Below are 27,410 nucleotides of genomic sequence, written 5' to 3'. Positions count from 1 at the left end.
AAGGTGGAAGTGACCTTGTCACACGGTGGGGGAGGCTGAGAGCCCAGACATCTCTGTCTGCAGGTTCCCCAGGGAACCTCGGGCTCTGAAGACCCAAGGTCCCCCCGAGCACCCGGTTCTTCCTGACCGCTCCCCACCCCCCTCCAGGTCCTTTCCCAGCGGTGCCCTGGCGGAACGGGTGGGGAGGGGTGCTGCCTCCTCTGAGCTGGGGCTTGGGGCTCCCCCGGTCACCTAAACAAAGACTGAGGCAGAGGTCGCCCCCCTCCCCCGGGACCCCCACGCCGCGCTGCTGCAAGAAGATCCGAGGGGCGGGCGGGGCCTCCCTCCGCACCCGGCGGAGTCCCAGAGGCGGGGACCCTTCCTCTCGGCGCCTGCGGGGGGTGAGGAGCGGGAGGGGGGGCGGGCATCCACCGAGGGGCTCCGCTAGGATTCCACGTCGCGGGGTCTCGGCCGCCCGCCAGCGCATCCACCCGGGGACACTCCTACCGCGGCGGGAGGCAGTGCGGAGCGCCCGGGACCGCCTCCCGGGACCAACCCACGCCCGCGGGCGGAGCGCCCACGCCCACCACACCCACGTGGCACGCCCCCCGCGCCGCACCGCCCCCGCCGGCCTCCGCCCCCCGCCCGGCCTCCGCCACCAGCTGCGGCGCGCGGGGAGGGACCCCGGGCGCGGACACCTGCACCCGCGCGTCGGCGGCGGCGGCGAGGTCCTGTCCCCGCCTGGGCGTCTGTCTCGCTCGCATCGCCCTCGGTGAGTTGGCGCCGCCCTCGGCCCTTTTCCCTGGTCCCCTGGTCGCCCTGTCATTGCGGCCGCGGCCGAGCCTCCGCGCGCGACCCATCCCGGCGAGCCGGGCGCCCCGTCGCCGACGCGAGGGCCGCACCCTCTCCTCCGCACCGGGCTCTCCCTCCTCTCTGCCCAGCCAGACGCGGGGGCCCGCGGGGCCACGATCCGGCCGCCGCCCGCGCCTCCCCCACCTCCACACCCGGGTGGCGGGGCCTCTTTGTTCCGCGGCGGGCGCACGGGCCCCTCCTGTCGCCGCCCGAGTGTCGGCGCACCCACCCCGCGCGCTCCCCCCGCCTCCCGGACTTCACCCCGGCCAGGTGGCGGCGGGCGCCTCGGAGGGGTGCGCGGTCGCCCCATTGGTGGATTTTCAAAAGCGTTTTGGAGGGGGGAGCGCGGCGCAGGGGGCGGCGAGAGCGCTCCTGGCTCGGCTGCTGCTCCCGCGGCGCTCGCGCTCTCGGGCTACCGGGCTCCGCGCCGCCCGCGATCCTCTCCCCTGAGCCGGCAGCGCCGGGCGCCGCGATGAAGCTGCTGGGACACAGGATCGAACTGCTGACAGGTACCCCGGCCCTCGCCGCCCTCCGCCGGCCTCCGCCCGCTGCCGTCCGGTTGGAGAGGGGCGCGGCGCCCGGGCTTGGGCGGCTCTGGTTGGAGCTGGAGGCCGGGGAGCGGAGCCAGCCGAGTCCCAGCCCGCGCGCTGCACGGTCCTGCGCCGAGCCCGGCCCCGCCCGACTCTGCTCTGGGTCCCCGGCCTCCGGCGGGTGGAGCGCACGGCCGGAGCGCGGATCGGGGGCGGCCTCCTCGAGTCTCCCGAGTGGCCGAGCTCGAGTCGGGTCCCCGAAGGGGAAGGGAGCTCAGGGCCCCTGCCCTCCAGTCAGTGTGGCTCGGTCCCCTGAGACAGGGGCTCCCGACCGCGGCCTCTGGTTCCTGCTCCCGGTGACAGCCTGTGCTCCTCGCGGAGTTTTCTGCCGGGAGGAGAGCCCAGCGCCTGGGAAGTGGGGAGCCAGGTGGACCCCGTGGCTGGGGACCCTCAGCCGGGAGCCCTTCTGGAGGCTGGGAGCCACATGCAGGGCGCTGTGGCCGGAGGTCCCCAGAGGACACTGGGTGTGCCCGGAGGGGGAGGCAGGAAAGGCGAGGCCCGGGGGCCCGGGGGCCAAGGGGGGGACACACTCTCCCGGGCACAGGCGGCCTCTGTGGCGGGGCTGCGGAGAGACGGGGCAGGGGGAGGGGGTGGAAAGGGAGCCGGTGCGGACCCCGCCGTCCTGGCTGTGGAGGCGCCCCATCACTGCCTCCGGACGGACAGAGGATTCCAGCAAATTCCTCTGCCCCCTGGGAGTCTGGTCGCGTCCTCGCCGGCGCAGGAGAGCGGAGCGAAGGGCCCTGCTGGGGGAGGGCAGGGGCCGCGGCGTGGGGCGTGGGGTGCGCTCGGGAAGCAGAATGGAGTCCGCGTGGGGGCGAGAGGAGGAGAGAGATTTGAGCACGTGGCAGGGTTTGAACTGGACCCTAAAAGACAGGCTTGCTGTTCCTGGAGAGGGGGGTGGCAGTGCAGGCTGGGGGTGGAGGGAAAAGCGGATGCAGAGGCCGGGGGTGTGAGAGAGGCTGGGCCTGGGAGGGATGGGGAGTGAAGTGAGGCTGGAGGGCCAGGGGAGCGAGGGCGGGGGAGGTGGGGGGAGGTTTCAGGCGGTGAGTGCCGCCCTGGCCGGTTTTGCTCAGTGGTTAGAGCTTCGGCCCGCGGACTGCAGGGGCCGCGAATGCCTGTTGAGTAACAGCGACTGGTGCTCCTGTCCGCCGCAGGCTCACAGACAGGGGGCGGTGGGGGGCTGTTCCGGAAACTCTGGCCAGGTCCTCAGAGGTGCCCCATCTGAGCCCAGTTAGCCATGGGGCGGGCACCCCCTCCAATCCCTTGCCAATTTTCCTTGTAGAGCTCCCCTGAGGCAGGCCTGCCCACCTGATTTCAAAGGGAGCGCCGGGCCCGGCCAGCATGGCTCAGTGGTTGAGCATCAACCTATGAAACAGGAGGTCTCTGTTAGATCCCCAGTAGGGGGCGTGCAGGAGGCAATCGATCAATGATTCTCTGTCATCATTGATGTTTCCATCTCCCTCACCCTCTCCCTGCCTCTCTGAAATCAATAAAAATATCTTTTAAAAGTGGGGGTGGGGAGGGGGTGCAGCCGTGGCTGCCGAACTTGCTAATCCCGGAGGGGAAGTGTTTCCAACCGCATGGGTTTGGGGAGCCTTGCATGCAGGACTGAACTCCTGGGTCCCCCTCCTGCTCTCCCAGCTGCAGAGGGCTGCGGGAGGAGTGCTCTCAGGAGGCTGTGCAGGGCTCCAGTGGAGCGCCAGGCTTTGGGGTCCCCTTTCAGTGTGGGGACCCTCATCTTCTGGGTCCAGGGCTCAGGGCCCTTCCTCCCTCATCAGACAGGTCCTAGCAGACTCTCCACGCCCTCCTAACAACCTGCGAGGTGTGTGCCATTATTTCCTCCTTTTCACAGATAAGGAAAAGGAGGCACCACTGTCATTGGCCACAGTTGCCCTGGGAGACAGGGCATCTCCTCAGTCCCGTCTGTGGTTTTTGCAGCTTCCTCCCCCCCCCCCTCCCCCACCTCTTCAGCTCCCACCTGTCCCCTTCCCTGTCCCACAGATCTGGGTTCAAGCCCCAGCCCACCGCCGGCCACCTGTGTGACTTCAGACAGGTGGCTTCACCTCTCTGACTTCAGTTTTCCGGTCTTCGAGGTGGAACTGTTGACCCCGCCCTCGCTGAGATAGCACAGGTGACACACCTGGCTGGGGCTGAGGCGGGTGGGCACCCCTCGGGCTTCGTCTCCCCTCTTTACAAATGTGTGGTCTGTGTCTCAGCAGTTAGATTTTTAGGAACAAATCAAGATGGTTGAGCGTCGACCTAGGAACCAGGAGGTCACGGTTCAGTTCCTGGTCAGGGCACATGCCCCGGTTGTGGACTCCATTCCCAGTAGGGGGCAAGCAGGAGGCAACTGATCAATGATTCTGTCTCATCATTGATGTTTCTATCTCTCTCTCTCCCTTTCCCTTCCTCTCTGCAGTCAATAAAAAATATATATTTAGGTGTGTATAGAGGTATTTGTTCAAGGATGGCTATCCTGTAGTTAATGAAGAAAAAGAAAAACTGGAAATAATAACCTCCTAGAGGAGGTTAAATATAGGGTATCCCCCCCAAAATGTATACACACACTTTGAGTAATTATAAAGGCAGTGTTTTTTTAAATACATTTCATTTTCAAAATTGAGCTAGCAGCTGTTACAGTGAGTATACGTTTTTTGGGACACCCTGTAGATTCCAGTGCATTCACATCAGGGAACCCCAGGCAGCTGCGAATTTTGCTGCCAAAGTTATTTATTCACCTGAACAGATGTCCCCTTATGTAATTATAATGTCATAATAATGGTGATGACAGCTCACGCTTACATGGCATTTGCTATGTGCCAGGCACAGTCCGGAGTGCTTTCTATATATTCACTCACCATCATAACAACCTGTGAGGTGTGTGCTATTATTTCCTCCTTTTTACAGATAAGGAAGATGAGGCACAGAGAGGTTAGGTAACTGGCTAAAAGTCACACGGATGGTAAGCAGCTGGCTGGAATTTGAACCTGGGTCTAAAAGATGTTTCCAAACAGTGTTTTGTTGCCCTAACGGGTTTGGCTCAGTGGATAGAGTGTCAGCCCACAAACTGAAGGGTCCTGAGTTCAATACCCATCAAGGGCATGTGCCTTGGTTGCAGGCTTGATCCCCAGTAGGGGGTGTGCAGAAGGCAGCTGATCGATGTTTCTAACTCTCTATCCCTCTCCCTTCCTTTCTGTAAAAATCAAATAAAAATATATTTAAAAACAAAACAGCCAAGACCGGTTTGGCTCAGTGGATAGAGCGTCAGCCTGCAGACTGAAAGGTCCCAGGTTCGATTCCGGTCAAGGGCATGTACCTTGGTTGCGGGCACATCCCCAGTGGGGGGTGTGCAGGAGGCAGCTGGTCGATGTTTCTCTCTCATTGATGTTTCTAGCTCTCTATCCCTCTACCTTCCTCTCTGTAAAAAATCAATAAAATATATATAAAAAATAAATAAATAAAAATAAAAACAAAACAAAACTGTGTTTTGTTTTTCATCTTTTTTTGTTTTTTTGTGTTTTTTTGTTTGTTTTTCATCTTTTTCAGTGTCTAGATTAGCACTGGAAAAGGAGTCAAAGGAGATAATAAAAAAATGTTAACAGTGGTTTTCTCTGGTTCATAGGATTCTATGTGCTTTTCACTTCTTTTTGCTCTTCGGTTTTTCTGACTTTTTCCAGTGAGCATGTATTACATGAAATTCAAGTTTTATTTTTTTAAATATATATTTTGTTGATTTTTTTTTTTTACAGAGAGGAAGGGAGAGGGATAGAGAGTTAGAAACATCAATGAAAGAGAAACATCGATCAGTTGCCTCCTACACACCCCCCACTGGGGATGTGCCCACAACCAAGGTACATGCCCTTGACTGGACTCAAACCTGGGACCCCTCAGTCCGCAGGCCGACGCTCTATCCACTGAGCCAAACCAGTTAGGGCCAAGTTTTATTTTTTAAAACCGAAAAGTAACGGATGGGCAGGGGAAGTGGTCAGTGCCGGGGTTCTGATGAAGCCACTCCGTGGGAACTCTGAGGAGGAGCACACTCTCGGGAAATGCTTCGCGGCCAAAGGTCTTGGTGTTAGAGGAGCCGGGATTGCAACTGCGTGGAAAACACAGGCAGCAGCGACCTCCGGACGGAGGAATTCAGAGCCCCCCCCCTCGCCCCCCCACCGCCACTGTGTGAGGAGGCTTTAGGATACCTTAAACAACGTCCTATTTTCCTTTTAAAGAATTCACAAGAGTGGTCAATGCTTTTAAAAATCTAGGTCTACGGCTGAAAGGGTCAAGTACAAACGAAACGGAGAGTCCCCAAAAGTTCTGAATCACTCATTCTGCGAGTGACAAGTTCCGAAATGGCTTTGTGTGTCTACAAGGGATGAACAATTCAGCAAAAGCATTACGGAGACTGAGAGCCACGTTTCTCATCCTGGGAGGAAAAAATTACAAATAAGGAAAGAGGGGAAGTTAGACTCCACAGGGTGGTGTGGAATGGAATGAAAAGTATCAGTCCGGCTTGTTTCTTTCCAACCCGGGCCCGGCAGAGTGGCTCCCGCAAGGCAGCGTGGCGAGAGGGAGAAGGGCTGCTGTGCCATCAGCGAGGTGGTGAGCACAGGACACGCCATCACCACAAGCGCATCCAGGGAGTGGGGGTCAGGAAGCGTGCCCAGCGGGACTCAGAGAACCCGGATTTGCCCTGAAGGAGACGGGAACCCCAGGTGTGCGCATTGCCACCGGACTCCACAAAGCTGTCTGGGCCAAAGGAATAAGAAAGGCCCCACTCGGTCTCTAAGTGCCGTCGTCCAGAAAACGTGATGAGGATGAAGATTCCCCGAACAAGCTCTGCATATTGGTTACCTGGGTACCTGCCACCACTTCCAAAAATCTACAGGCAGCTCGTGTGGATGAGAACTAACTGCTGATGGTCAAAGTTATAAACCTGCAAAAAAAAAAAAAGGATCAGTATAAATTCCTGATTTTATAATCCATACAAATGGATAGATATAGACGTGTGTGTGTGTTAGTATGCTCATATATCTCTTCTTTTTAAAAATATATTCTTATTGATTTCAGAGAGGAAGGGAGAGGGAGAGAGAGATTGAATCAGCGATGATGAGAGAGAATCATGGATTGGCTGCCTCCTGCACTCGTCCCATGGGGGATCAAGCCCACAACCCGGGCATGTGTCCTGACCCCGGGAATCAAAGCGTGACCTCCTGGTTCATAGGTCGATGCTCAACCACTGAGCCACATGGTGCCGGCAGGCCATAGTGACTCTTTTTAAATCATAACTTTCCTAGGGAGAAACTTCTCTGCCCCTCCCCCGTGGGAATGTCTGCCCTGGCCTCTGTTCCCGTGAGGCCCACGTATGAGAGCCCCACTTCCCCACCTGCTGGGCCCCGGCTGCCTGTTTTCCATGGGCTGAGACAGTCCCAGTTCTCTGGATCCTGAGGTTTCTCTCCAGCCCTCTTCCCCTGCACCCTCCATCACTGGCCACCTGTCCCTGCACTGCCCTCTCTCAGCCCTTTACATAGCGCCGTCCTTGGAGGCCTGGTCTCCTGGGTGGTTTCAGAACAGGCCTGGGTGAGGACGGGACACCCCTGGGTGAGGACAGGGACACCCCAGTGCTGCCGGCAGTTAGTGGAATGGGGTGCTCGGGGAGGCTGGTGGCTAAAAAAGTCCTAATGGGGAAGTGTTTTCCAGGGCGGACCCTTCTGTTAGCCCCCCACCCAGATGGCTGGCTGAGTGAGCAGCCCTCAGAAAGGATGGGAGAGAAAGGGGTGGGGGCGAGGGGAGAGAGGATGCCTTGCTAAAAATACCGCCCATCTGGATTGTGTTAACTGGTTTCCCAGGAAACCACTGGGAACCAAACGCTGGGGCATGGCGTGGCGATGCAGGGACCCAGGGGCCCTGGGTGGGCACGGGCCTCCCTGCCTGGCCTCTGGGGACGAGGCTCTCCCAGGGGCTCCCCCCCCCCCCCCCCCGCTCTTCTCCTTCCAGGAGGCTGGGTGACCAGCAGCTCCCAGCCCAGCGTCCGCATACCCCAACCCCAAACTGGACTCTTGGGGTTGAGGCATTGAGGCGTCATCTTTGCACCGCTCCGGAGAGCTGAGACTCCGAGCTCCTGGCGGAGGGGAGGAAGCCCAGGGAGGGCCTCGAGCTGCAGCCTGGTCTCGGGACAGCCCTGCCACAGAAACCGGTCCCCTCCCTGGGCCCCAGGCAACCCCTGGGCCTGCTGCCCAGTCACTGGGCCTCCCACAGGGAGACGCCAGCGCAGCGGGGTGGGCAGGGGTGGGATGTTGGGGGGAGCAGGGTGCGGGGTGCGTCTTTGGACCCACCAGGCCTGCAACAGAAATATGTGCTCTTGACTGGAATCGAACCCGTTACCCTTCAGTCCTCGGGCCAACGCTCTAACCATTGAGCCAAACTGACTAGGTCTTGCTATTTTTTTTAATGTTGTTTTCCCCTGAGTTCAGATTCCAGGCTGCAGGTTTTAGTCTTCCACCGGAAATAATGCCTGTGAACTTGAGGATATACATCCTCCCAGGCTTTTCTGTGGGGCTGTTTGTATTTCTCATCATTTGGATAATATTGTATGTTTTATAATTGCTTTTCTGTTTATTGTGACACGCGCGTTTTCCCATGTTGGTAGAAATCTTTGATAAGTCACCGACCCATCGTCGGTGCTAATGCCCTATTCATGGACACCTAGCGTCGTCCCGTTTTCCTCTCGTTTTATAAATGGTGCTCTGGTGAGCCTTCCTACAGATCAAATCGTTAGCTGCCCTCTCGGTCCCTTAAGAAATTTCTCCCAGGGAGAGGATTGCTGAGTCCAAGAGTATGAATCTTTTAAATAATTTTAATTCAACCTGCAAAGCTGCCCTCCGGCAAGATGTAGCCATTTACACACCCACAAGCAACATAAGGAAAGTGCCGGCTTCAGAACCTCTTAGCCAGCACTGCGGTCTGCCAGCTCCATTGGCCAAAATAAGGGGTCTATTTCTCATCTGCATTTCTTTAACTTCAAGTGAGCTTTTATGTTTTCTCACGTATTTATTGGCCAATGTTAATTTTTTAAAATACATGTTTATTGATTTCAGAGATGAAGATAAAAACAGCAATGATGCCCTAACCGGTTTGGCTCAGTGGATAGAGTGTCGGCCTGCGGACTGAAGGGTCCCAGGTTCGATTCCGGTCAAGGGCATGTACCTTGGTTGCGGGCACATCCCCAGTAGGAGGTGTGCAGGAGGCAGCTGATCGATGTTTCTCTCTCATGGATGTTTCTAACTCTCTATCCCTCTCCCTTCCTCTATGTAAAGAATCAATATAATAAAATAAAAAAAAAAACAGTAATGATGAGAGAGAATCATTGATCGGCTGCCTCCAACACCCCCCAACCCCCGCCGTCCCCGGAATCGGGCTGCCACCCCGGGCATGTGCCCTGACCAGGAATTGATCCATGACCTCCTGGTTCATAGGTGGACGCTCAACCATGCCGCCGGGGCAATGTTAGTTTTTTAAGAATTTCTAGTTTATGTCTAGGGCTTGGGCCAGGGAGGAGTTTGCAACCGAGGTATGTGCCCTTGACGGAAATTGAACCCGCACCTTTCAGTCCACAGGCCGATGCTCTATCCACTGAGCCAAACCGGCTAGGGCGAAACATGCTTGAACTTTAAGAAAACAAATACTACCGTGACATCCAGAGCCAAGCAGGGAGCCCTGCGGACCGAGCCTTGCTGCCCTGCGAAGTGCAGCTCCCGGGCTCGTGCTGGGAGCGCCAGGGCAGGGACCGGGCGCCCCGCCACAGCAACCCCAACCTCGTCCTCCCCGCTCCCAGGGCTGCTGCTCCACGACGTGACCATGGCCGGGCTGCAGGAGCTGAGGTTCCCCGAGGAGAAGCCGCTGCTCCGGGGCCTGGACGCCACCGAGCTGGTGAGTCGCCCTCTCGCGGTCCTGGGGCGGAGAGCGCCCCCTCGTGGCCAAGAAGGGAACCGCGTGGCTTTCTTCCGGTCTTGCCCCCGAGATCCTCCCCGGGGCCATCCGCAGGCCAGGAACACTCAGGCCACCTGGGAGCCTAGTCCCCTCCTGGGGAGTGTCCGGCGCGACTGACACCCAGCCAACCTCGCTGCGGCTCTGGCTGTCTTTGCGGCTGGGGGCTCTTTTTAAACATTTTAAATATGTTTTTATTGATTTTGAGAGAGAGAGAGAGAGAGAGAGAGGGAGAGGAAGAGAGAGCGCAGCAATGATGTGAAAGCCAAACACCCATCGGCTGCCTGGGAGGCTCTTGAGAAGTGTTATCCCCGTTTCAATAATGAGAAGAACACCGAGGCCCAGAAAGGCTAATTCACTTGGCCAAGGCCGCACAGCAATCAGGGGATGAGGCTGAATTTAACCCTTGGTTCTGGGAGGCCCAGGAGGGTACCCGCTGGGCAGTGCTGTGTCTAGCAGGGCACAGTGCTTCCCCAGCTGCTGGGCCTTTCCCGCTCCCCAGCTTCTCTGTCTTTTCTGCGCAAGCTCTGAGGTTTGAGGGCAAGTGTCACCAACAGAGTGCCTCCAGGGGCAGTGGGACCGAAGCACTTGAGGTGGTTATTTTGTCCCATGAGGCCCTAGGGTTAGATTCCAGAGTTATTTCTACCCTTTACTTCCATTGGTTCCTCCCCCGCCCCCTTTAGGGAGAGTAGAAGAGAGAGGGAAAGACAAAGAGAAGCATCAATGTGAGAGAAACACATCCATTGGTTGCCTCCTGCATGAGCCCTGACCAGGGCCCGGGCCAAGGAGGAGCCTGCAACCAAAGTACGTGACCGGAATCGAACCCGGGATCTTTTGGTCCACAGGCCGACACTCTGTCCACTGAGCCAAACCGGCGAGGGCTCCCCGCTACTTTCTTGTTGTGGTGACGCCTGGCACGCTCTCCCTCCCTGCAGGGAAAAGCTGTGGGTCCACACTCATAGATTCCACACCTTGTGGCCTGTGGCTCGGCCTCTCTGAGCCTCACCCTTCCCTCCTGTCAAGGGACATCTTCACATTTTCCATCAACAGGGAAATCGATGTGAGCAGCTGCTCATGGGCTCCCCCGCCAGGCACTTATAGCCCGGCGCCCGGCCTCTGGGAAGCCCTGGGTCACCTTTGTTAAGATTAAGATGAATGGGGTCCTGGCCCAGGTGGCTCAGTTGGTTGGAGTGTCGTCCCATGGACCAGAAGGTCTCGGGTTCGATTCCCTGTCAGGGCAAATGCCTAAGTTTCGGATTCAGTCCTGCTCTGGTGTGTGCAGGAAGCAACAGATCCATGTGTCTCTCCCACATTGATGTTTCTCTCTATCTCCTTTCCTCCCTCCCTTAAAAAAAAAAAAAAAAAAAAGGAATGGGGAACAGGAAGCTAGTCTGCTCAAAGCCAAGCCCATGTGGGCCCCTGGCCAGCCAGCACCTAACGCCCACCCCCTCTGTTTGCTCCCACAGGAGAACTCTGACGCCTTCCTCTTGGCCGAGGACACAGACTGGAAGGTAGGACTCAGCTACCTGATCTGGGGGGCCGACAGCTGGCTGGCCCCTGGACCACCCAGCCTGGTCCCTGAGGAGGACCACACCCTTCCATGTGCTTCAAGGGACAGGGGCTCGGCACTGAAGCCTCCAGGGCCACCCTTACTGTCTACAGTGGCTCTGTCCCCTGCCCTCCTTCCCCCCCCCCCCCCGTCCTGAACAGAAGGGGGAAGGGAGGCCTGGGGGAGTGAGGATGGAGACAGGAGGGAGGGATGCTGTCATCTGAATCAGCATTTTCCTCCAATGAAAGCCAGGCTGATGCTCCAAAATAGCTCCCTGTTTCCATGGCAGCTGTTGCCGGGACAACCATGTCCTCTTTAGCGTGATGCCAGATTCCCAGTGAAAACTGAAATCGCCCTTTGTTTTTATTCCTTCTCACCGTGATTTCACTCACTCAGCCAGTCATTCCTCCCCGCTGAGGTCCGTAGTGGCCATTTATTCCCGGGTCTCGGAACCGCCTGGCAGCAGACAGTGGGAGCCTCTCCAGTTCTGGGCCCGACACACACTGAACCAGCTCAGACCCTTCTGGGCCCTTCCTCCTGGCTCGATGGAACTGGCCCCCCAGGCCTGGGCCTGACTTCAATGTGGGTCAGTGTCCAAGCCCCAGGACAGCCCCAGCCTCGTGGTCTGCAAGGGTGACGTGGCGGTGGGGCGACGTGCTGGCTCCTCCCCAGACAGCAGCTCTGCAGCCAGGCTCCGCATCTGTGAGCCCGGCCTGGGTCACGAGCCCCTTCAAGGACGCCAGAGCGTGCTGGCGCTCCAGTCCCCCAGGAGTTCCGGCTCCAAATACAAAGGCCCTGGAGCTGGGAAGGACAGGAAGGGCTTGGGAAGGAGGGAACAAGCAGGAGACCTGGGAGGGAGAGAGGGGAGGGATGTGGCCATGAGATAGAGAGGCCCAGCCAGAGGTCTGGGCAGGCATGTCCTCTTGGTCCTCCTGCCCCCGGGAGAGGGCGGGAATGTGTGGACCCCTCCCCAGGAGGGCGCCGGTGACATCAAACCCCAGAGCAGCCAGTCCCTGCCTCATCTTCCTCATCTGTAAAGTGGGAGTTAAGGAGATAAAAGGAACACGTGTAAAGCATTTGAGTAGATCCTGGCACGTGGAGATATTCCAATACGAATTTGCTACTCTTTTTTTAAAAAATTATTTCTTTGATTGATTTCAGAGAAGAAGGGAGAGGGAGAGAGAGATAGACACATCAACGATGAGAGAGAATCGTTGATTGCCTGCCTCCTGCAAGCCCCAGGAGGGTCTTTCGGATCAAACCAGCAACCTGGGCGTGTGCCCTGACCGGGAATCGAACCCTGACCTTGCGGTTCACAGGTCGATGCTCAACCACTAAGCACGCCAGCCGGGCGCATTTGCTCCTCTTAATGATGCTCAGATTCCCAGTGAAAACTGAAATCGTGTTCGTAAGCTTCAGCTTCCGGATCCTTCCTCTTAGGTTTGTGAGCATCGTGTGTTATCCGAGCAGCTACCTGTGCACAGGCACTGCTGTTTTCCCACTTACAGACGTGGAGGCTCAGAGAGGTTGACTGACCTGCCCAAGGTCACACAGCAGAGATGTGGCAGAGCTCTGTGGCAGGACTGGGTTCAGGTAGCAGGTCCAGAGCCTGCCTTGTGCAGCCACAACTGCACAGCCTCCAGGGAAGGGGCCAGCAGTTTGGGAAGGCACATGGACTGTCCCATGTCTTCCAGACATGGCCAGGGCCCGGGCAGGAGTGGGGTCAGGTCCAGAGTGATGTTTGCAACTTTTTCTCATTCTCATAGCATCTCTGTGTGGAAGGCACACTTCCTGTTGTTCAGTGGAGGAGCCTGGGGCACAGGGAAGTGAACCCTTGCCCAAGGTCTCCCAGCTCGTGGGTGGGGAGCTGGGACTTCAACTCAGGGCTGTGGATGTGAAGCAAGTGGCTGAGCAGAAACGGGGCCACAGCTGGGAGCGGGCCGTGTCCGAGGTCAGCTTCTCACCTGAGTCCAAGGGCGGGAAGGCCACTCAGCGGTCAGAGGTTGGAGCGGGCATACGATTGGATGGGGACCACGGAGGAGCAGGGTTTGGTGGCAGAGAGGGTGGAAGGCTGCCTGTCCCCACTTTGCGAAGCAGCTGGGAGGATCTTGTGGGCTGTGCCTTTGCAGCTGCCTCAGTGGCTGGAGCCTCTTCCTGTGTCCAAGTGGCTGCAGGGAACAGGGAGAATAGCCAGGATGTGAGGGGCCCGGGACACCCCGTTCCACACCCTGGCTGCCCTGGGCAAACGCAGGGCCCAGCCCTCTGGGCCAGGCCTCCGAGCGAGCGGTCAGAGGTCAGAGAGGGGGCAGGGAAAGTTCTCAGTGTCCCCCCCCTCCCCAGGCACAGGCATGCCTGGCAGGTGTTGACAGGCCACTAGGCACCCGAGAAGGGAGGTAACTGCCCACCCCCCCCACCCCCACCCCCAAGCAGCCAGCCAGTGTGCAGGCTGGAGCGAGTGGCGCGGTCCTTCAGCAAAGAGACAGAATGGGGGCACAGCGCCCAGCACCCCTCCCTTCTCCGCTGCTCCTTCTTGTCCTTGGGCTCCCTCCTCTACCCCCTCGCTGGCCTATTTCCTCTCGTCCTCTGCTCTCCTTTGCTCCCCGTCTCCTCTGTTTCTCTACCTGCCCGTCCCTGGCCAGCGCCCCACCCAAAGCCTTGTTTCTGGGGTGGGGTCAGGGCATGGGACCTGCGGTGGCTCCTGTGTGCTGCCCCCCCTGAGATCTGGGAGCCAGGCCCCTGCTGGGTGGGCCTTTGGGAGGTGGGCAGGACCTCAGTCCTGGCTGCAGGATGGGGGTGGGGAGGGCAGAGCTGGTGTGTGCCCCACCAGACTCTTGGTCCTGCAATCTACCCAGGCCCCTGTGTTCAGAACCCCCATTCTGCAGTGTGGACAGGCACTGGGTATGCATGGGGGCAGCATGGGGGCTGCCCTAGGGGAGACCCTGGGGGGGAGGAGGGGGAGAAGACCTGAGTGACTTCCCACATACCCTCAAGGCTGTGGTCCAGGCCCTCCTGATGTGAAGGCTGAGTTTGGGGCCCCTCAGCGCCCCCCCTCCCCCCGCGGCTCCCCAGGCTATAGGCCAAGGGCACACCTGTGCGGTCCATGAGAGGCTCGCGGGTACCCGACACAGGGCCCACCTTCCCAGGACCCCGTGTGCAGCGGGCTGCAGCCCTCCGTGCGTGTCTGTGTTGCTGGGGGCGTGGGGATGCAGAGGCTGGGGACCATCCAGGATGCTGCGTTGCTGGGGGTGGGGGTGAAACAGGCGCAGGGCTGGGTGAGCGAGGACCTCAGGAGCCAATGGGAGCCAGGTTTGTCTCCCGACAGCCAATCTGGAAGCGGGGGCAGCGGGCCAGCGAGTGGCTGATCCGAAACCCCGTGGGGAGGAGGGACCGGCCTAGGGCGGGCGGCTCCGCGTATAAATGGTGCCGGCGCGGCGCCCGCTCACCGCGCTGCTGGTTTCCCGCTGGAGCCGCCCTGCCTCCGGACTCAGTGACTCAGGCCTTTGTTTGCTCTTCCTTGCGAGGCTGTCACCTCCCTCGGAGAGATGCCCGAGTGCTGGGATGGGGTGAGTGAGGGCTGCGGGGCGGGCAGGGAGTCCGAGGACGGCGCCTCCCCGGCCGCGGTCTGGTGTCAGCTCTGCCTCCAGCCGCCTCGCCTCGGGGAGAACCAGGCAAGGCCAGCGGGTGCTGGTCTCGCGCTGACCCCGGCCTGCGGAGCGACGGGAAGGGAGGGGGCAGCTGCCAGTCAGGGTGTGGGGGGAGGGCTGGCATTTGCAGAAAACGCACTGGGCTGGGACTTGGCTGCAAGTCCATGCGGACGCGTGCCAGCGAGTGTACCTCTCCCTGCATGCGCCCTGCGCCTGGCACGTGCCCGGCTGGTGGCGGCCCGGCTCCTGGGGCCTCCTCAGCCCTGGGGAAGGCTGAGTCCCCGCGCGTGTGCGGGGTCCGTGCGCGCAGGTGTGTGTGCGCGCAGGCGTCTGCACTCCCGGCCCTGCGGGCTGTCTTGTTTGGGTGGCTGCACCCGCAAACCGCAGCCTCTTCCTTTCTTAGGAGGCGCACGCTGCCCCTCCGCGGCCCCCAGGGCGCTGCAGGGAGGTCTGGGGCGAGTGCTAGCCGGGCCTTGAGGCCGGGTCCCTGCAGGGGCGGGGGGACGCGGAGAGGTCAGAGGGGTGGTATAGTGCCTTATTTTGGGGCTGGGGGGAGGCAACGGGCGTCCCCAAGTGGGCTCCAGGGCGCCTCCTCCCCCCTGGCAGCAATGCCCAGGGTACTGGTCTTCCTCAGTGAGGGGAGACGGGCGCACCGGCTCCTCCACCGCCGGCCCGGCTGGCCTTGCCTGGTCCTTGGACCACCGCTCGCTCGCACCCAGACAAGACGCAGCACGGCCGGGTCTGCGGAGCGATGGATGCGGGAGACTGGGAATCAATCGCAGGAGCGCTCCCACCACCCCGAAACCCCGCGCGCTGAAATGCAGCTCCCAGGGCCGCAGCCTTCAAGGTCAAGGGCGAGGGGAGCCGCGCAGGCTGAGGGGTACCGGCTGCCGCAGCGCCTCCCGCGGCGCCCACCTGGGGGCGGGGCGGTGACGTCACCAGGAGCCAATGGGGGAGCTCAACCCTGGGTTGGGGGCTCCAAGGGTGTCCGGCTGCAGCCTTTGGGGCGCCCGCTGTGTGCAGCTCCCCTCTCTCCCCGCCAGGCTGGGAGCTCGGCTGGGTCTGAGCTCCTGGGCGGGCGGGAGGGGGCAGCCAAGGGTACCGGGCTGTGCGGGAGCTCCCCTGCCCCCCCTCCCCCTCCATGAGCCGAGGCCCCGACGGCGTCCCTGTCCCTGGGGAGCTGGGCCTCAGTGGGGCAGGCTCTGCAGCGGGCCGCGTCCAGCTGCCCCGGGATAGTGATGGGGAGGCCACACCGGGGCTGGGAGGGGACAGGCGCCCCCTCACTTGCACCCACGGACTGCCTGGGTGTGAAAACTGCCGCCCCGCACCCCGACTTGTGCCTGGAAGGGCGACAGTGACCCGTGCGCTCAGGAACTGCCCTTCATGCCGCAAGCGCATTGCAGCTCCTGTTCAATGGACTCGCCTCCTGCTCCTAGCCCCGCCCTGCATGGGGGGCACCCCTCCTGCCCCAGCCCCCTCTCCATAGGGGGGCACACCCCTCCTGCCCTCCACCCCTCCTGCCTCCCAACCCTCCTGCCCCCCAGCCCGCCCTCTAGAGCTGAGGGGTGGGGAATTGGGGGTCCAGTATGGCGGAGTCTCTCCGCTCACACTGGATCTCAGAAAAGGCAGTCTCCGGCTTACCCGAGGTCTGCACCTGGCAAGGCCTGCCCCCCCTCTTCGGCCTTGACCTTGGGCACGGCATTTCCCCTTTGCAGCCTTGGTGTGCTCCTCTGTGGCTTAGGTCCCTGTGGGCGTGCAGAGTGTCCAGTCAGTGGTCAGTGAGCAGGAAGTGTGGCTTGTTGGTGGCCCTGAGGGAGGACAGGCCTGGGACGGGGGAGGCTGTGGTGAGCCTGGCCCCCCCCCCCCCCTGAGGGTGACAGGGTGTCTCTCACAGGACCTCACAGCAGAAGGGTGGCTCCCAGGGTGTGGCCTTTGGCCGACGGGCTGGCACCACCTTGTCACTCCCCGCTGAGCTCAGGCCCGAAAGGCCAGTCCCCAAGAAGCTGTCTCCTCCCTCCCGAGTCTGTCCCTTTCCTGTCGGGGGAGGGAGCTTTCGTTCTCTTTGAACCTAAGGGCCCACCACGTGCAGACCCCTGGCACACAGTAGGTGCTCAGTCATGTGCTGTTTCCTTCCTGCCCTGACCCTAACCCCACCTCCAGCTCAGTGGCCAGCTCCAGGACTCCCGTGGCCGGGCAGGGCTGTGTGTCCAGCTCCGCTGGCCCCTGGGGAGTCTCCCCCTCGAAGGGCCAGGAGTGACCGGCTTGCAGAGGGACCAGCCAGCAGGGCTCCTCCCAGGCCCCGGACAGCCCAGCCCAGCAGCCCCCTTTCTGGGCGTTCTCCAAGTGCTGAACACCCGCAGACGTGCGCTCCTTTAGTTCTCAGAGTCCCTCCCAGAGGGCTGGGCCGAGGCACAGAGACGGGGTGAGCCTGGCCGAGTCACACAGTAAGGGGCAGAGCAGGTCTCGAACACAGCGCCCAGCTCCTGCTCCTGAAAGACAACTGAGCAAAACCAAGGGCGTGAACACGGGAGCAGCCACAGCCGAAGGCAGGGGGAGGGGAGGGTGTCTAACTGGGCTCTTCCCGAAGGAAGGCCTTGGGGCTCGCAGGGAGGGGCTTCACGTGGAAGGCAGGAGCCTGCAGGTGTGGGCGTTGGAGGCGGGGCCTGGTCGGCTTGGGTGGTTACAGAGGACAGGGGACTGAGGGTAATTTCCAGAGCAGCAGCTCTTCAAGGCTCCTAGTGGGGGAGGAACAGGTGAGGGTGGGCCTTGGGCAGGGACTGTGGGGGGGGGGCAGAGCTGTCCTAGGGAGATGGGCAAAGGGGCCTCCCTGGACCCCGGAGGCTGCGTGCAGCAGGGCCTGGGCCCCGACAGCTCCCCCACGGGCTGGTTTGCGAAGGGGACCAGGCCTTTCCCATCCATTGTCCCTGTGCCGGACCCCCTGCCCCGGGAAGGGTGCTCCGTCCGCTCCGTCCTCTCTGCCTCTGTGGTGAGAATGTGACGTCCCGCCCATGGGGCCTGGAGGCCGCCCCGCAGGCCCAGAAGCTCCAGGCTGCCCCCCAGCCCTTCCCCCAGAAGAGCCAGGAGCGGGGACCGCCCAGAGCATCTTGGCTCTCTCCCTCTCCAGGAACATGACATTGAGACGCCCTACGGCCTTCTGCACGTGGTGATCCGGGGCTCCCCCAAGGGGAACCGCCCGGCCATCCTCACCTACCACGATGTGGGCCTCAATCGTAAGTGTCCCCCCGACCCCCCCTCCCGGCCTCACCTGGTCGTTCCCCACCTCAAATGTGCCAGGGGAGCGAGGCCTGCCCTCCTCCCCCCTGAGGTCCCCGGCCACTCAGCTCGGTGTCCTTAGCCACTTGGGCCTTGGTTTCCCCACTGGACCCCGAGGCTGACCCCTTCCGCCTTGCCCTCCCCCTTGGAGCCGGGGCCTCCCCACCCCTCCGCTCAGCCACAGGTGTGTCTTTGCAGACAAGCTGTGCTTCAACACCTTCTTCAACTTTGAGGACATGCAGGAGATCACCAAGCACTTCGTGGTGTGCCACGTGGATGCGCCCGGCCAGCAGGTGGGGGCGTCCCAGTTTCCTCAGGGGTAGGTACCCGAGCCCTCCCCCCCGCAACTCTCCCCAGCTCCGCGCCCCGGGCCACACCTGGGCCTGACCTCCTGCCCCTCCCACAGGTACCAGTACCCGTCCATGGAGCAGCTGGCCGCCATGCTCCCCAGTGTGGTGCAGCACTTCGGGTGAGTCCTGCCCGCCCCGGCCCTGTGCCCACCGCCGCCACACGGCACCAGGCTCTGGCTGGGGTCCGAGGGGTGCCCACTGCCGCCACACGGCACCAGGCTCTGGCTGGGGTCCGAGGGGTGCCCACCGCCGCCACATGGCACCAGGCTCTGGCTGGGGTCCGAGGGCTATGGGTGGGGCCTGCTCAGATGACATTTAGGGGAAATGGCACCGCTGGCCCTAGAGCAAGCATGTCAAACGCAAAGGCTAACGCAGGCCGAATAGACGAGGCATGCGGCCCGTGGGCCGAGAGTTTGACAGGCTGGCCCGCGTGAGCATCCTCGCTCTCCTGCAGGTTCAAGTACGTGATTGGCATCGGAGTGGGAGCCGGAGCCTATGTGCTGGCCAAGTTTGCAGTGAGTTGCCCCTGCACCCCCCACCCCCCACCCCAGGGCTGGTCTTTGCGGGGCGGCCCTTCAGCCACAGTGACTTCCCTGCTCTTCCTTCCGTCTACTCCGCCTCTCCCCACTTCCTCTTCACTTGGAAAAGCCTTTTCTTCCCCTTCGTCCCTAAGGAAACTGTTTTTTTAAGATTACTTTTTCACCCTGGCTGGGTTCCTCAGTGGTTAGAGCATCAGCCCTCGGACTGAGGGTCTTTGGTTTGATTCCCAGTCAAGGGCACATACCTCCATTGCAGCTTCAATCCCTGGCCCTGGTCGGGGCTCGTGCAGGGAGGCAACCAATCTCTCTCCTCTCTCTCCTCTCTCTCTCCCTCTCTCTCTCTCTCTCTCTCTCTCTCTCTCTCTCTCTCTCTCCCTACCCCTCTCTTCCACTCTCTCCAGAAATCAATGGAAAAAAATATCCTGGGGTGAGAATTTTTTTTAAAAAAAGGTTGCTTTTTCCATACATTTCCTCAAGAGTATAAACCATAACTTGCTTAACTATTATCTAAAGCCAAAATTTCTGTTATCAGCAAACTACACAACTAATTGCTCTAGCCACAAGATAAGGGTATCCTAATCACTCATCTACCAATTAGGGTAATATTTAAACATTTAAACCAGTCCTGTTTCAATCAGAAATTACACTTACGTTCAGTTTGCGAGGTTTTATTGAAAGTCACATTTCAAAAACATCGTGTCGGGTAGGAGCCACAAGCTTTTCATCCCTAAAAACAAAAACTTCGTTTTCAGGATCCAAAGGATTTCTTTCTTCCAAAGAAATGACCGAGTATTTTCAACTCTCGTTTCCGTTCCAACACTTACACGTTTTGTTAACTGTAGGCCAGGCCCTGCCACCCCACACTGGACATCACATGAGTACTGGATGCAGATGGCCCCCTAAACACGGGCAAATGGCGGGACAGAAAATGTGGGTCCCGCGTCTAACCAAACCGGCTCCGGTTCCATAATCAACATCACTAGGGCCTCCTTGTCTGTAACCGCAAAGAAAAGAGATATTTTATTGAAGATGTTTCATCCTCAGTTCTATCACAGCAGCCTTTCCAACGATATATTGAAAGGGGTGAAAAACAGTGATACAGCCCGGCTGGCGTGGCTCAGTGGCTGAGTGTCCTTGACCTATGAACCAGGAGGTCACAGTTTGATTCCCCCGTCAGGGCACCTGCCTCTGTTATGGACCTGATTCCCAGTAGGGGGCGTGCAGGAGGGGGCCAATCCATGATTCTCTGTCATCATTGGTTTCTCTCTCTCTCTCTCTCTCTCTCTCTCCCCTCCCTCCCCCTCCCTTCCTCTCTGAAATCAATAAAAATATACTTTTTTAAAAAAGTGATATAGGCATAGATTCAAAATAAATCCACGAATTTTGAAAGCTCCCAGGAGGGCAGGCTGAGCCGGGCAGCTGGAAGTGGAGCCACGCAGGTCCCCAGCGGTCAGGGTTGGGTCATCAGTGGCATCTAGAAGCTGTTACAGAGCGCGTCCTCCTCCTCAGACCCTCCCCTCCCGCTGTGAGAGAGGCAGGGCCAGGATTTCACAGCCTGACTAGTGGGTGGGAAGTTCGGGGCTCCCTGCCCCTGTCCCCGCGCCCCCAAGTCCCGTCTTCCTTTCCCGGCAGCTTATCTTCCCCGACCTGGTGGAGGGGCTGGTGCTGATGAACATTGACCCCAACGGCAAGGGCTGGATCGACTGGGCCGCCACCAAGGTGAGTGTGGTCCCCCTGGCGGGGCGGGGCGGGGCGGGCGGTGAGGGGCGGGCTCACACTGACCCCACCTTGGCCTGCAGCTCTCCGGCCTCACCAGCACTTTACCCGACACGGTGCTATCCCACCTCTTCAGCCAGGTAAGGACGTGGGACCACCTCACAGGAGTGGGGCTGGCCGGGCGGGCTGGGGGTCTCGGGGGGCCTCACGGCTGCTGAAGGGCCCGGTTCTGCCCTCCCAGCCAGGCAGGAGGAGGGCCGGGGGTTATGCGGCATCGGGCTTACCTCGCTCTATCCTCTGCTGTTGGCCATGAGGCTGGGGCCCCTGAGAGACAGGTGTGGGGAGACCTCCCACAGCTCCGTGGAGCCTCCCCTCCTTGGGTCCCACCTCCCACCTTGGGGGGTCTCCCCCTGCCCCCACCCTGCCAGGAGCGGCCCCCTCGGAGCCCGCGTCCCCATCCTCGCTCTGTCTGTCCCGTCCTCTCTGGCCCAGGAGGAGCTGATGAACAACTCGGAGCTGGTGCAGAGCTACCGGCAGCAGATCGGGAACGTGGTGAACCAGGCCAACCTGCAGCTCTTCTGGAACATGTACAACAGGTGTGGGCGCGGGGCTCAGGCCCGGGACCCCTCAGTTCAGCCCCGCCCCCCCCCACGAGGCGCAGGCAGACGGGCCACACCGTCCCCAGGATGCAGAGGAGCAGAGTCAGCCTCCGAGAGGAGTCACTGCTTGCCCAGGGTCACCCCCGTGAAGGGCAGAGGGAGCAGGACTTCATGCCTCCTCCTCCCCAGGCATGGCCGGCGGGAGCCATGAGGATGTGGGGACATCCCGACCCCCACACCTGAGCCTGGCGTGTACATGGGAGGAGGTTGGATGGTCTTCATGCTGTGCTCCTTGGAGCCCCTTTGCGGGGTTGCCCGGCAGGGAAGTGGCCAGGCCCCCTACTCACCACCTTCCCTTCTCTTCGTCCTACACGGACTTGCTAAGCCCAGCTGCGTGCGGGGCGGGGAGGATCCGTGGAGAATGGGAGGCCCGCATCCCACCGCACAGGTGGCACTTAGTGGGGTGGGGGGGGGGGCAATTTGAGAGCCCCCTGGCATGAGTGTGGGTGTCTGGGAAGAAGTTTGGGGGTCACACATGAAGGGAGCCCTGAGGCCCCGATTTATGCAGCGAAGCCCAGGCCTCCAGGGATGTGGGGCCCTAATTGCCACGGTTGGGGAATGGGGTGAGATGGGATGGGATGGGATGGGAGAGGCTGGGGAACACCCCCATCCGGTCCTGGAGTGACCATTCTGCCTCTCCCTCTCCCGGCAGCCGCAGAGACCTGGACATTAACCGGCCTGGGACTGTGCCTAATGCCAGGACCCTCCGGTGAGTGCCCCTCGCCCTCCAGCCTGCCCCTGCCGCCCCCGCCTCCCCCCCAGCCTTCCCAGGCCAGACAACCCTTCCCCTCTGTGTCCGCAGCTGCCCCGTGATGCTGGTGGTCGGGGACAATGCGCCTGCTGAGGATGGGGTGGTGAGTGAGGGGGCGGGGACAGGAGTGAGGGGGCCGCTGGGCTCCGGTCAGCGGCCAGTCCTTGACCCAGCCCAGGGACACCTCAGAGACGGGGGTGGTGGGTTCTCACCCTCCCCCCACATGCCAGGCCTCCCCGCCTGCCACACCCCCTCCTTCAGCTGAGGGAGGCCTGGAGGCCTAGGGGAGCTGGGCCAGGGCCAGGCCACCTCCCCACCCCCAGCAGTGTGACCCCACCTCCGTCTCCACCCACTTCAGGCCAGAGACTAAGACCTCTCTTTGCTCTAAAATGCGGCCCCTTCTTGAGGGAACAAGTCATTCCTGACCACAACTGCACCACTGTGTGTGGGGACCGGGTGGCCTCTCCTGTGGGAACCCTGGGAGCGGGCAGCCTGGGGGCTCCAAGCTCTGGGGAGAGAATTTGCATTGGCACTTGGGGCCGGGGGCTCCCCAGGCCCCCCAGGGGCTGGGTCCCTTCACTCCACTGCATCTGGCTCCTCGCCCTTAGGTTGAGTGCAACTCCAAACTGGACCCCACCACCACGACCTTCCTGAAGGTGAGACCCTCCTCCCCAGCCCTGGGCCCAGCCTCGGGGAGAGGCCTGCCTGGCGTCCCGGCCGGCCGGTCTATCTGGTCAGCCGAGCCTGTCCAGGTGTGTGGGGGCCAGGCGAGGCTTGGGGTGGCCCTGCTCCGCTCACTCTCCTCTCTCCCTGCAGATGGCAGACTCCGGGGGGCTCCCGCAGGTCACACAGGTGAGACTCAGCCCTCCCTCCCTTGCCTAGGCTGGGGGGGGGCGGGGGGGCTCCTCCCACCCCCAATCCTGGACAGCCAGTCAAGCATGTGCCTGTCCCCCTGCAGCCCGGGAAGCTGACTGAAGCCTTCAAGTACTTCCTGCAAGGCATGGGCTACAGTAAGTACCCGGCACCCCGCCTCCCAGCGACCCACAGGCCGCACCTGTCAGGGGTGCTGAGCAGCCTGTGGGCAGGGCACCCTGGGTGGGGGCCTGGGTGCTGGGTCTCTCTCTCCACACGCCCCCCTGCTGCCAGGGCGTCTTCACCTCCGTGCCCAGCTCTCCTGGGCCGGGGAGGCTTTGGGCACCGGGGTATGGCCTTCACCTCCGTGCCCAGCTCTCCTGGGCCGGGGAGGCTTTGGGCACCGTGGTATGGCCTTCACCTCCGTGCCCACTCTCCTGGGCCGGGGAGGCCTGCCTGAAGGTGCCACACACCCACCACCCAGGGCTTTGTCACCGCTGGGAGATGGGCACGGAAGAGCGGGCTTGGAGTCTGGGCCGGGGAAGGCACACGGGCCATGTGGGTGTCGGGAGAGCTTCCCAGCAGCACCCGGCCTGGGTCTGGGCCCCCAGGGCTGGGAGAAGAGCGCCTCTCCCCGTAGGCAGCTGGGCCTGGGTGGCATTCTGAACATCCTGGGGCATAGGGGTTGCGGGCAGCACTGGCCCCCGACACACCCCTCCCCCCTTCTGTCTCCAAACTCCCCCTGTGCTCAGATTCAGACTGCACTTGTGAGCCCCCAACACGCACACACACACACATACATACACACGCACATGCACACACACATACACACACGCACGCTCCACCCCTGCTGCACACACCTGGCTCCTGGTGAAAGCAAACTTCCTCTCCCTGAAGTTTTGTTCCTCTGGGCCTGGGGAGGGGGAGGGGAGGGGGGACAGGCCTGTGTGGGGAGGGGAGGCAGGAGCCCCATGCAGGGGCCTCGCCTCTGTGAGAAGTAGGCAGGGAGGCCGGGCAGGGAGACAGCAGGACTCCGAGTGGAGCCTGGAGCACGGAGCATCCAGTCAGCATCTGTGGGATGGGGGGATGGGCAACGCCTCTCAGGGCCCCGGGAGAAATGCCACCAGGCAGCCAAGAGCTGGGCGGGACTTGGGAGGTCGTGCAAGCCTCCCACTTCTGTCCCTGGGGGACAGAGGCCCAGCAGAAAGGTGAGGGCGCTCGGACAGACAGGAGCCCCTCAGTGCTGGAGAGGCTGGGGGCGGGGGGGGGGGGGGCGGTGAGAAGTGCCCCCCTGCTGACGGCGCTCCCAGGGCCAGGCCGAGGTCAGCCTGTGCTGTGTGGTTCCTTCCGTGGCTGCTGCGTGGTGGGTGGGCAGGAGCGGGCTCCCTGAGGCCCTGGCCCTGCTTCCAGCCCTCAGCCTGTCCTTCCGTCTCCTCTTGGGTCCATCTCACCCCGTGCCTCTCGGACCTCGCTCCTCACCGTGCTCTGTCTCCCCTCCCCGCCCCTCCCGGCTCTGTCTTCTCTCTTAGTTGCGTACTTGAAGGACCGGAGGCTGAGTGGAGGAGCAGGTAGCCCCGGAGCCCCCCGCCCCCATGCATGGCCCGCCCGGGCTCCCCTGCTCCTCCCTCTGGCTGCGCTGAGCCAGCGCATCTCGCTGTGGTTTGGAACCTTCTCGCTGTGGTTTGGAACCTTCTCGCGACCCGCTCGTGCGCAGATCCTGGGTGGCCTGGGCTTTGCCCCTTTTTAGGGCTCTGGATTGGCTGGGCTCTAGAGCAGTCTTGCTCCCGCGGAGCCGTGGGCGGTGTGCCTTCCGGAGCTTCGGCAGCTGGAGCCAGACCCTCCCGAGGGCGGCCCGGCCCGGCCCGGCCCCAGCGGAACCGGTGGCCAGATAAGTGAGGAGGGCTGAGTCTTGCTTGTGAAACTCAATGAGGCAGAAATGGGATTTAGGGCAGTTTGTCCTCCTTTGCAGAATCACCCCACTCTCCCGGCCCCACCACCCTCTCAAGGCAGGCCACGCTGAAATAATGCCCCTCCCTTCCCCCAGCTCAGGGAGAGCTGGCCAACTCCCACCCATCCTGGCCTTGTCTCTGGCCAGCTGGGGGAGAGGGTCCTGCTGGCACCTGTGGCCCCGGCCCCGGCCCGCTCACTGTGGCTGGCTGCATGCCTCAGGCTGGCAGAGCCGACGCCGGAGCCCCGGCTTGGGACGGGCCTCTGTGCCATCGGAAGAACGGGTCTCGCTGGCCGCTTTGCTTGCGTGAGTCCTTCTCCCGCCTGTGGTGCCCGGCCCTGCCCGCTGGCCCTCATGCCCGGCTCCACCTCTGTCCACAGTGCCCTCGGCCAGCATGACCCGGCTCGCCCGCTCTCGGACCGCATCCCTCACCAGTGCCAGCTCGGTGGAGGGCGGCCGCCCGCAGGCCTGCACCCACTCGGAGAGCAGCGATGGGCTGGGCCAGGTCAACCACACCATGGAGGTGTCCTGTTGAAGCCCTGGTCCCCTGAAGACGCCCACGTGCCCCCACCCGCATCGAGGTCCCACTGCCACCCTCGCGCCCACCGGCTCCTTTTCTGTTTTGTTTCTTTCTGTGAGGGCGGAGGGAGGAAATGGGGTTACAGCTCTCAGATGCTACAGCAGAACGGTCTCCAGGGGGTCCCCAGGCCCCACCTCACTAACCTTGGTGACCTGGCTAACTTGGGCCCTTTCGGCCAAGTCCCGCCAGCCAAGGAAGGCTGAGTCCCTCTCGGGCCGGGATCCAGGATAATATCCGGGGTTAAAGAAAGAGCATGGGATGACCCCTCGGGCAGGCAGGTTTGAAGGTGGGACGGAGTTGTGAGGTGATGGGTGCAGCTCAGGCACTGGCATGAGAACCAGGAGAGGCAGCAGGGAGCCCTGGAACACCCCCACCCCCACCCCCGCCCCAGCTCCCACCAAGCACATCTGATTCTGTCTCATAGCACATATGACAATCATCTGAACAGTAGCCACAAGGGGGCGCTCCTACAGGCCTCTTGCTGGTACTGCAGGGCCAGGCAGGCAGGGGCCAGGCAAGCATGGGCTGAAGGGGATTTCTCTGTCCAAGGAAAACAAAACAAAGGACCTTGAGGGCAGGAACCCCACAGGCTGTCTCTTCCAGCTCACACACCCCGTCACCGCCTGGCCCTGGCCCTGGCCCATGCCTGCGCCAGGGCCCCAAAACAGGAAGTCTCCTGGTCTTCCACCTCCATGGGGACCTGACTTGGGGCTGAGGTTAAAGGCTGGGATAGCCAGTGAGGACTGCGTGGACCCCTGCCTGCCTTTGGGAGCCAGCATGTGGCCACAGGTGGCAGTGGCTGGAAGTCCCAATAGATCCCCTTTTGGCCCCCAGGTTCCATGAAGGACAGTGTGGCCAAGGCCGCCAGAAACATGGTTATTTCTTGGAAGAGTTCTGGTAGAGTTATGCCAGCATTTCACCTAGGCATCCCTAAGTAAGGAGAGAGAGTGTCTGTAGAACTGGTCCAGGGTATCAAGACTTGCGCAGGCCCCATCCCATGTCAGCCTGTGGAGTGGCTTGGGCTGGGGCTTTGCTAGATCCTGGGGCAGGAGGGGAAGGTTCCTGCAGTGAACAAGGACCAGGCAGAGGAGAGAGGCTCCCCACACACCCTGCCCCCTCCTGCCACCTAAAGCCCAGGACTGGGCCATATATTTCTCATCCACCACCTTATCAGGTAGAATCTCTGGGCCCAGAAACCAGAAGCCATTGGTCTCAGAGCCTGAATCAATTGCCACAAACCTCCCCCCCCCCAACGAGTAAAAGGAAAGGGGAGAGAGCTATGAAAAACGGAGGGCCGGGGTGTGTACCAGTATGTTGGGGAGGAGGGTGTGCTCTGAGGCTGGGAGGATACCCATATCCATGTTTCCTCTGCACACATGCTCCCCCCCCCCCCCAATAATCTTAAGCCATTGCTAGACTTCTCTAGAGCCTGGTGGAGTGTTAGTCTGTCCCCAGTTCTATTCACTCACGTGCTTCCTTTGAATATCGAATGTGACCGTTTGAAAAGCTGGTAGAATTAATCCCTCTTACTGTAGATAGTGCTGCAAGTTGGATTTCTCTTGTTTTGCTGTGTTCTTTCAGATGAGATATCTATAAATATCTATACATTATATATATATGTATGTATATTGGGTCCTCCTGTGTGGTTTTCCATCGGAGGTTGTCTCTTTGGTCAAAGTGAACTTTTAATGGAGTTTATTATTTTCCTCTCTGTACAGGGTGGAGAGCCTAATTTTGTGTATTCTAGTGGCTAATGTCATGAGACTTGGAAATGACAACATGTAAAACAAGTAAAAACCCTTGTCAACATAGAAAGAGTTAACTGTGCTGAAAACTAATAAAGAAACTAAAAAGAATTCGGGTATGGTGATGTCACGCCCACCGTGGGGATCCTTGGAAGAGACCAAGTTTAGGCTGGCAAAGCTGATGCTTGTGGGGTTAAGGGGGGGTGGAGTGTGCAGGGTAAGGGTGGGCACTTTCATCCACCTCCATGTTCCCACTTCTTGTCCCATACATTACCCTGCGAAGCTTTACATTAACTCTACAGGATAGATGTCCATTATCTTAGTGTCACAGCGGAGGACACTGAGACTCAGAATAAGGGATTTGCTGTAATAAAGCCAAGTGGGGAGCTGGCACTGGCGT

At 60.8% G+C, this 27,410-nt stretch overlaps 1 protein-coding gene across 5 annotated transcripts; it reads left to right on the top strand.

Moving 5' to 3' along the window:
• Positions 1-626: 626 nt before the first annotated feature.
• On the top strand, positions 627-27,115 carry NDRG4 (NDRG family member 4). 5 transcript variants are annotated; one of them, XM_054710201.1, is made up of 17 exons: positions 1,088-1,340; positions 9,253-9,347; positions 10,871-10,915; positions 17,722-17,827; positions 18,069-18,189; positions 18,277-18,339; positions 18,675-18,735; positions 20,392-20,478; positions 20,559-20,615; positions 20,968-21,071; positions 21,787-21,843; positions 21,937-21,988; positions 22,494-22,541; positions 22,702-22,737; positions 22,844-22,895; positions 24,267-24,305; positions 25,066-27,115. In XM_054710201.1, exons 1-17 carry the CDS (start codon positions 1,304-1,306, stop codon positions 25,218-25,220), a joined length of 1,215 nt encoding a protein of 404 aa, XP_054566176.1. In that variant the 5' UTR covers positions 1,088-1,303; the 3' UTR covers positions 25,221-27,115. The 5 variants fall into 5 exon arrangements, with proteins under 5 accessions (XP_054566175.1, XP_054566176.1, XP_054566173.1 ...); XM_054710200.1 differs by lacking the exons at positions 1,088-1,340; positions 24,267-24,305 and adding an exon at positions 627-751; XM_054710198.1 differs by lacking the exon at positions 24,267-24,305.
• Positions 27,116-27,410: the final 295 nt, after the last annotated feature.

This window comes from Eptesicus fuscus, chromosome 21 (genome assembly GCF_027574615.1).
Source record: "Eptesicus fuscus isolate TK198812 chromosome 21, DD_ASM_mEF_20220401, whole genome shotgun sequence".
Taxonomy (NCBI): Eukaryota; Metazoa; Chordata; class Mammalia; order Chiroptera; family Vespertilionidae; genus Eptesicus; species Eptesicus fuscus.
Note: the sequence above shows the minus strand (reverse complement) of the source record. Positions and strands in the feature narration are given on the sequence as shown.